The following is a 9,332-nucleotide window of genomic DNA, read 5'->3' as shown; positions in this document are numbered from 1 at the left end:
CAAAATGCAGAGTTCTGGGGAGGGAGGCACAAGGGGGGGGCAAGTGATTCAGATCTCTGTTCTTAATCTCCTCATCTGCAAAATTAGGGAGCCTGTCTTGAATATCTCCAGGATTCTATCCAACTATCTTTTCTGGCCTTATGACAGATTCCACCCATTAAGCCTGAGGGAGCCCCAGAGCTAAGTTTCTTTCCTCATTTGTCTGTGCTCAGAGCTACAAGGAGACCCCCTTCCCACTATGGGCAACCAGGTGATCTGCTGTGTGGCCCTTTGTCTCCTCGGAGCAGGTGAGTCCTGGGTTCAGGAAGCAAGTTCCTGTCCCAAAGGGGCTGAGCTCCAGAGCTAAGCCTTTCTCTCATGGCAGCAGCATTAGACGCCCTCTTGGGCCGTGTTTCCAGAGCCACTCCCTTTCTTCCATAGGCACTGTGGATGGCGGGGTCACTCAGACCCCAAAATACCTGTTCAAAGTGGAAGGACGAGATGTGACCCTGAAATGTGAACAGGATTTTGATTACGACGTCATGTACTGGTACCGACAGGACCCAAGACAAGGGCTGAGACTGATCTACTACTCTCAAACTGTAAAGGATGTTCAGAAAGGAGACATAGCTGAAGGATACAGTGCCTCCCGGGAGAAGAAGTCACTCTTTCCTCTCACCTTGACATCGACACAAAAGAACCAGACGGCTCTCTATCTCTGTGCCGCTAATATAGACACAGTGAAGCAAAGTCACCTCCTCTCTGCACATAAATGCGGCCCAAGCCCTGCTTCCCCACCAGGTGGCGGGGCTTTTCTGTTTTTAGTACCCTGGTCAGCCCCCTTTCTTCCTCCTCAACCAGGCAGACACAGCAGCTGCTGCAACAGCACATGTTGTGGAATGGCACCGTCACAATTCAGCGATCCACTAAGTTGACTTTTAAAATTACATAAACCTATTTATCTATATCTACCTACATCAGAGAGAGAGGAGAGGGTAATTTCACAGCCCAGCTTTTTTTTTTTTTTTTTTTTTTAACCAAATACTGGAAAACAAAAAATGAACAGAAAATGGTCCCTTCCTTCAGAAAGACAATAAAAGTCTAGTGGGGAGAGAAATGTGTAGAAACATACTGTAATCAAGTATCATAGAATGTGTGCTTTCATCAGAGGTATTAGTGGAGTGCAGGAAATAACACGGTCAGTTCTGTCTGTTGACATCAGGAAGGGCTTCAAAGAAAAGGCGAAATGTGAGATGAAACTCGAATGTGAGTAGGATTTCACCAGATGGACAAATGCCAGCGTAATGATACAGGCTTAGGGAACTACGGCAGGAGAAAATCATGAGATAAAATAGGGAAAAGATGATCACCACCCCCTCCCCGGAATATGGCAATAGGAGAAAATTTGGAAAAATGGGTGGAGCAAAATTATTAAGCAAAATTGGGCTTCTAGTTCTAGTGGGCCTTCCTTGGATGTGTGCATAGAAATACCTACCAGGCTCTTGTAAATGTAGGCTTGGCACTTAGAAGAGAGGGTCAGGCTTCAGAGAAATGTTTGCATGACTAATAAGCAGACAGGTGGTCAGTATTATTTTGCAAATGGTCTTTACGTTTTGTGTATATTTTCTCCTTTTGTGGTCTGCCACCAATCTATCAAATTAGGAGGCAAGTGTGTTAATTCTTGGGACTTCATTTTGTCACGAATATTTATTTAATCACATAGTTCTGTTTCTAGAAAAGATTGACAGTCCATATTATTCAGACTAACTGTCCCACTGCATACAGCTAAAAATGCTGTATTAAACATATTTTTAAATCATTCTTGGAAGAATTTAAGAGTCCCAGTCTCTTCGGTGTGACCCTGTGTCTCTTGGGACAAGCAATTTTGGGGAACATGTGGGGAGTCCCTGACCATTACGTACAAGCCTTGGCTCCAGGCATTTTATTTGGGTTCCTTCTTGAATTTTGTGTTAACTTTGGCTTTCTTCTCCCATATATTCTCCCACATATTCACACTAGGACCAAAATACTGAGAAACAGAGGTGGAAAAGAGATACTAACCCCTTGAATAGGATTTAAAACACTAAAATGTGACATGATGAGAACTCCAAGCCCTCACTGCAGCTAGTGTTCTCTGAAATAGTAAGGAGATAGTGGGGAATGGATGGATCTAAGATCCTTTACCTTGTCCAGACCATGCTCACAGATGCCTCCAAACCAGTCCTCTCCTGAGCTAGCTGATGCAGTCATAGACCAGTAGGAGACACAGCCCCTCGAGTTCTCTGCTCCCTGTGTAGAAGCCATGCTCCAGAAATCCTGGGAAAGGGTGAGGCTATCTGTCCAATGAGAGAAAGGAAATTAAAGGGAGGACAGTAAGAGACAGATAATCTTAAATGTAAAATAGATAGTACTGGGAAGCAGCCGCATAGAACAGGGAGATCAGCTTGGTGCTTTGTGACCACCTAGAGGGGTGGGATAGGGAGGGTGGGAGGGAGACACAAGAGGGAGGGGTATGGGGATATATGTATACATATAGCTGATTCACTTTGTTATACAGCAGAAACTAACACACCATTGTAAAGCAATTATACTCCAATAAAGATGTTAAAAATAAAAAAAATTTTTTTAAAGAAATAGGTAATCTTGTTTTTCTTTATCTTGGGCATAACCAGAAAGGATACAGTTTTCTTCCCGTCAGTGGAAGAATTTATGAAACAAAGCAGATGGACTTTACTTGATTTTAAAACGTCTACTCTAAAACTATTGAACCATTTACTTTTTCAGAGTGGTCCTAGTACTAAAAAGAACTCTTCAGCTGCGAAATTTCATAATAGCCCCCATTCCCATGACCAAGTTGTAAAAGAGTTACTGTATGAAATGAAAGTCAAAAAAGATAAAGTATCACTAAATGCTTTCTTAGCAAGTTTTAAGAAGCCATTGCATCTATCACCCAGGAAGAAAAATTTATGGAAAAATAAAATCAAATTTCTGAATTTAAATATACTGGAAGCAATCAGTAGTAAATTAGGCAAGTCAGAAAACCAATTTAACTGTACACAAACTTAAGAAATATTCCAGAATTCTGAGGAAATAGAAAAGGATATGTGAGAAAAACATACTATCCCAGCAGCTTTATTCGTGACGACCTCAAGCTGGAAAACACCCAATTGTCCATCAACCATGCAATGAATAGAGTTACACTTAGTAATAGGATAAAATATAGCAAAAACACAAATATTATTTGCACAATCATGGATGAATCTCATACACATAATGTTAAACAAAAAAGAAGCCAGAGTACAGACTATACAAAGTTAAAATAGTGGCTACAGTTGAGGGCATTTTTAATTTACTTGGAGAGAAGCATGAGGGAGGCTTCTGGGGTTCTGAAAATGTCCTATATCTTGATTTGGGTGGTAGTTATATATTGGGTTGGCCAAAAAATTCATTCGGGTTTTTCCATAGGATGTACTCATTTGTGAAAGTTCACTACGTTGTACACTCAAGATTTGTGCAGTCTATTATATGTACTTTATATCTCATTTTAAAAGCTTAGAAAAACAATGATAACAACCACTTCAAACTATAGTGACTTAAACATGTATTATCTCTCATGATTTGTGGGCTGAGCGGGCTCGGCTGGGCAGTTCCCACTTGGGGCCTCTCATGCAGTCACGGTCAGATAGTCCCAGAGGCTGGAGACACCTTAAGGCTCAAGTTGCCTGCACATCCAAGGTGGCTTCTTTCCGCACATGCCTGATCCCTCGCCTGAGGTGACTGGAACAGCTGTGGACCAGCCTGGCATGTCTCTCTTTCTACACACAGCCCCTCAATGTGGTTAGGTGAGTTTCCTCACAGCATGGTGGCCTCAGGGTAGTGAAAATGATTACCTAGTGGCTGGCTTCCCCGAGAGTGAGAATTCAAGAGACCCAGGTGGGATCTACAAGGCTACTTATGACCCAGCTTGGAAAATCATAACATCACCTCCATTCAGGCAAGCCCAGATTCAAGAGGAAGGGACTTAGAGGAATGTGGATACTGGGAGGTGTGCTTCATCTGGTGCCATCTTTGAAGAGTAGCTACCATAGCATGAAAAATGGGTACTTCTGATCCTATTCCTCACTGCCTTGGACCAATGATGACTTCAGAGCATAATGACAGCTGCTTCATTTGCAAATACTGTTTTTGAGGTCAACTCTAATCAAGAACTATAACCCGAAGAAAATTCTGGGAAATTTATTTCCTCCTTGGTTAAGTTGATACAGTAATATAAAACACTGCAGGTATATACCTAATGGCTGGTGGTCGTCAAAAGGAGTAGAAAGATTGTCTTCTGACCCAGGAGCTTCCGGCCACTTAATCCCATATGTTATAATATTGTGCCAGAAGTAATCCATTACAAGGCACATTCACCTGCTCTTAGCAGAAAAAGTACAGTTATAATGGGAGATGATCCCATTCTAATGTGATCTACCCCAATCATAAAAAAATAAAACCAACCACAAGGGCATGTCAGATGGCCTTTAATACACATATCAGTATTATGTGTATAGTAATATATAGTATGCAGTCATTTCCATGATAAAAATCTATGTCACTATAGTACTAATACAATTTGATGGATCAAATTCTAATTCCACCTTTTTTTAGTTACCCATTCCAGTTAAAAAGAACTAAATATTAAGTGAAAACACAACTAGGAGGTTGTTATGAAAATGAAAGTATACTGCCTTGGAGAAAAATCTTTAACCTCTTTGAAATTGCTATACATTTCCAAGCCTGAGCCATTTAGAACATATTCTAGCATGTTCAAAACAGAAATAATTCCCTAGATCTCCTATAAGCTATTTCCATTGTCCAATGCTTAGCTTACGACCTGTATCATGATGAAATAGCTTTAACTTATCCTCATAGCCTCCACGTTGATTTACACAGACATACAGACTGTAATAAATAGATATGTTTAGTATTAAGTCCATCAGTATGAGGGGCCTGGCAAAAGCTAGTCATGAAATACATACTTCTTTGAGAAGATGAGGAAGTGTCCTTATCAGTGTAAAGAAACATTGAGCTTCTAGTCTAGGATTTCTTATGTTCAGCCATAGTTCTAGTGATTAACATAGTTAATCACTAGTTCTAGTGAGTTGTCTTGGTTACTTTAAGGATATGTTACAGAAGTAAAGAATTAACTATAATGTCATTTACTACACAAACATATAGCCCTTTCCTTATATAAGACTAAGAAACCGAAGTCATTTCAATGATCTAGGTCTCAATTTATGTTCTATAAAATTGGGAGTTGAGTTAGAACATCTCTGAGGCCCCTCCCAGCAATGTTTGTATGGTTCTTTGCTATTCAGAAAGAGCGATGGGTCCTGCATCATTGGCAACGATGACCACCAGGAGGCAGATTTGAGCATCTTTAGGATTACGTAAACAGTCATCCCTCCTTCTAGGGGTGGAAAAAGGAAGATTGAAGAGCAAGGTCCTACCTTTCTTCAGAGACGTGTGGTGTGAGGCTGGGTCCTGAAGATGCTGGTGTTTCTGCTGCTTCTGGGACCCAGTACGGGCCTTATTATCTGAGTAGTTTGGGCAAGTGTGCGTGTGTGTTGGCATGAGTGAAGTGACAGCCAGAGATTGTGGGTTTTTTACACTGATCAAAATGAGAGAGGACATCCTTGCTCTCTGGAGCTGCAAAGGGTAAGGTGAGAAGTCACCAGTCGGGAGAGACGGGGGATTAGGATAGGAAGATTTCACAAAACAAACAGGATTCTCTCGGAGCTGGGAGAAAGGTGAGCGAGCGTGGCTGTGATTTTTCTGCCTGTGGTCATGTCTGTCTGTCCTGCTGGCCTCTCACCTCCTTGACCTCTGTCTCAGCAGGCTCTGGGCTCAGTGCTCTCGTCTCTCAACATCCCAGCAGGGCTATCTGTAAGAGTGGAGCGTCTGTGACCATCCAGTGCCGTTCAGTGGACTTTCAAGCCTCAACTGTGTTTTGGTATCATCAGTTCCCAAAACAGGGCCTCGTGCTGATAGCCACTTCTAATGAGGGCTCTGATGCCACATACGAACAAGGTTATACCAAGGCCAAGTACCCCGTCAGCCACCCAAACCTCACATTTTCATCTCTGATGGTGACAAATGTGCATCCTGCAGACAGCAGCCTCTACTTCTGTGGTGCCAGAGACACAGCGCTGGGCGGAGATCAGAGACCCAAACAAGAACCTTTGTAACAGCTCCCACTCCCCACCCCACCAAATGCATGGAGCCCCGTGGTAGGAGGTGTGGAGAGAGAAAAACCACAGCCTCTCTGACTGAGTCATCTGCGACTATGTGTATGTAGAGAGAGAGAGAAAATATCTGAGTACGGAGCGTGGAGAAAGTATGGTGTGTGTTAGAGAGCTAGCCATATGGGAATGGAGCTGGTCCTATAAATGGCCAACCAACCTGGAAAGTTCCCTGGGCTGAAAATTATAAAACCTGGATTTTTCTTCTGACTCTGCCATATGTTAATCATATCTTCTTAGATAAATCAACACATAATCCTATAGGCAGATCTCAAAATGCTTCTATAATGCACTGTGTATTTTTATAATAAACTCTGGCATTTGTCTCTCCAAGAAAATTGTCTTGCACTGTCTTGTCACCATCCTAGGCCCTCAAGATAAACAGAATCATTAGGAGGCCAAGTAGAGATGTTCACTCTTGAAAGAATTCAGGGATGTGCTATATATAGTATTGGGGTTGATGAATGAATAGGGTAGGACTGGATGGGGTGCAACCTTTAAACCTAGGTACAGAGCATGCCCCGAACCTTCACAGGGAATGTGTTTCTGTCTCTCAACAAAGGTGTCAGAGGGAAGAGAAGACAAAGTAAATAAGAAAGACTTCAGACAACAATTCTTGTCTACAAAACTAGAAAGTTCTGTCGGAAGCCACAAGATAGTAAGTGGAGCAGTGAGGGTAAACTCCTCAAAAAAATCCTTTTCTAGGAAAAATCACACATTGACCACAAATCTTGTATGGCCCGATAAAAATAAGCAAAAGATATTAACATACACTTAATAGAAGAATCATCTGTGATCAATAAACACATGAGGAGATATTTGACTCCACTGGTGATCAGGAAACATGAAGCAAGATGCAATGATATGTAAGTTGATACCCATTTGATTAGCAAAATATAAAAAGCTTAGAAATATAAACTGTTAGAGGGGGTCTGGATCCACAGGATTACTGCTGTGAGCATAAGTGATGCAAACAATTTGGAAACACTGGCATTATCTCATATAGTTGGTCATTCCTTTATTCCATGACCCAACAAATCCACTACATCAAGGAAGCTTCTGCATGTGCTTATCAGATGACATAAATAAAAATCTGTTCTCAGCAGCACTGTTCACAGTAGCAAAACATGCAACCAAGGCACATACGCATTGACAAGAGAGTGAATGAATAAACTGTGGTATATCCGTGTGGTGGAAAACTATATACGTCAGTCAAAATGAATGCACTATAGGAATGAGCAATGTTATAGGTTATCTTAGCAATATAATACCAACTACAGAAACTAACCCTGGTAAGATTTTGTAAAGCATGACACAGTTTTTATAAAGCTAAAAACAACTGAATCAAGAAAATCATTTTCACAACTTCAAATATATTAGAAAAAGATTACATTAAAAGTAAAGCAAGAAACAGCTGTTGCTGGAACTGGCTTTTACCAACTCATGAGGGCCCATTGTACACATCCTTCCCAACTTTAACGTCAGTGACATCATGCTAATAGCTTGAAATCAGCCATAGCAGGGATGCTTACGCCACAGTAATCAGCAGACACCACAAATCAGGGCTTGTTGTATTTTCCTCCAGAGAGCTGGTTGTCAAACATTTACCAACACACAGTGGCAAGGAAGGATGATGACCCAAGTTCAGGATGATGTTTAATATGGGACTTGGATGGGGAGTGGCAGGAGATGGGATGGGGGTAAACCACGTAGTTTAAATATTTAAATATTGTCAAGGTCTACCTTGCATATCATTGGATGAGTGGGGGAGATGTTTCATAAGTACCCACTATAGTTTTAAATAAATAAATAACATGCATCAATAAGCAATGCCTGTGTGTTATGAGCCAAGGGTTAAGACTAATCAAATCCTATGTCTATGAGATCAAAAAGGAGAGAAAAACAAAACAAATAACTGAAGGGATTACAGTTTGTGAAAGAGCAGGATGAAGGACATTATATAATGAAAACCAGGGAGTTGGTGCTTAGACACCAAGTGTGAAAATGAAGACATGAAGATAGGACCTTTTCCCTGACCAGGTGGGACTGAACAGAAAAAATGGGAACCAACTCAGCAATGGACATGCTGCCACTTTATATCTACATGATGACCATGTCCATTTGTTACTGTGATTAAATACCCCACGTAAGTTCAGTCACCTGCCCTCAGACTTTGTTCATTTCCACTGAAACCAGGGACCTATTTTAGGTCAGCAGCCCCCTGCTGTGTCAGCATTTCCAGCCTAGAGAACTAGTAAAATATTTTTTAAATATCTCACTGCTTCCTTCACCAACAGCAAGCAAAAGATAAGAACATTTTAGGCTCTGGCATGAAACATAGTTAGAAAGTGATAACATCTCTATCTCAAGCTGTCATTTATTTCCTTCCTCTACATTAAACATAAGAGGATCATATTCCAGTGTCAGCATGGATGGGTGCTGCATCCGAACTTACCTTTTCCAATCCAGCTGACTATCAGAGTCAGCCTGCTGTTCACATGTGTTATTTTAGGGGAGTATGGTATACTGAATATAATAGTAGTAGTACTACTACTATTATAGTAGTACTGAATATAATCCAGTCCAAATTTGTGTACTGTCCTCCTTGAAATAGGACCATGAAAATAAAATCTTACATTACCTCCAAATTTTTCATGATACAAGTGGGAAGTTTTTTAAGTGTAATGCTTCGTCTTCGTGCTCTGAGTCTATATTCTACTCTCTGGGCTCTGTTGTATTTGAATCCAAGTTAGCCTCTGAGAGCCAGTGATGGATGGAGTAAGAGATAGACTCTTATCTCCCCCTCCCCAACACACACACATGCACACACACACACACACACACACACACACAACAGAGGCACAGTGTTCTCCAGTAATAGAGAGGCCATGGGGAGAATTTCAGAGGCTTTGAGGGAGTCAAGAGCCTTTAAGACTTCCATATCCTTGGATATCACCATTCTGAATGTCCATTTCTTACTCAATACCCTACTTTACACATAAGAGATTGGCAAGGTTGTGAGTCAACTGGCATTGAAATTCAACGTCTCACAAAAATAATTTCTGGAAC

At 41.2% G+C, this 9,332-nt stretch overlaps 1 protein-coding gene across 1 annotated transcript; it reads left to right on the top strand.

The window, feature by feature from the left end:
- Positions 1-238: 238 nt before the first annotated feature.
- LOC132372228 (M1-specific T cell receptor beta chain-like) lies at positions 239-6,209 on the top strand. Its single transcript, XM_059934390.1, has 4 exons — positions 239-287; positions 421-720; positions 1,843-1,897; positions 5,900-6,209. The coding sequence occupies exons 1-4, from the start codon at positions 239-241 to the stop codon at positions 6,207-6,209; spliced, it is 714 nt and encodes a 237-aa protein (XP_059790373.1).
- The last annotated feature ends 3,123 nt before the right edge of the window (positions 6,210-9,332 follow it).

This window comes from Balaenoptera ricei, chromosome 9, assembly GCF_028023285.1.
Source record: "Balaenoptera ricei isolate mBalRic1 chromosome 9, mBalRic1.hap2, whole genome shotgun sequence".
Classification (NCBI taxonomy): Eukaryota; Metazoa; Chordata; class Mammalia; order Artiodactyla; family Balaenopteridae; genus Balaenoptera; species Balaenoptera ricei.
Note: the sequence above shows the minus strand (reverse complement) of the source record. Positions and strands in the feature narration are given on the sequence as shown.

Bases quoted from the DNA above. Each gene is read 5' to 3' on its own strand.
- LOC132372228 (XM_059934390.1), top strand. From the start codon at position 239: ATGGGCAACCAGGTGATCTGCTGTGTGGCCCTTTGTCTCCTCGGAGCA. The intron at 288-420 runs GTGAGTCCTGGG...TTTCTTCCATAG, and splicing joins CCTTTGTCTCCTCGGAGCAG to GCACTGTGGATGGCGGGGTC. The intron at 721-1,842 runs TGAAGCAAAGTC...CGGTGTGACCCT, and splicing joins TGCCGCTAATATAGACACAG to GTGTCTCTTGGGACAAGCAA.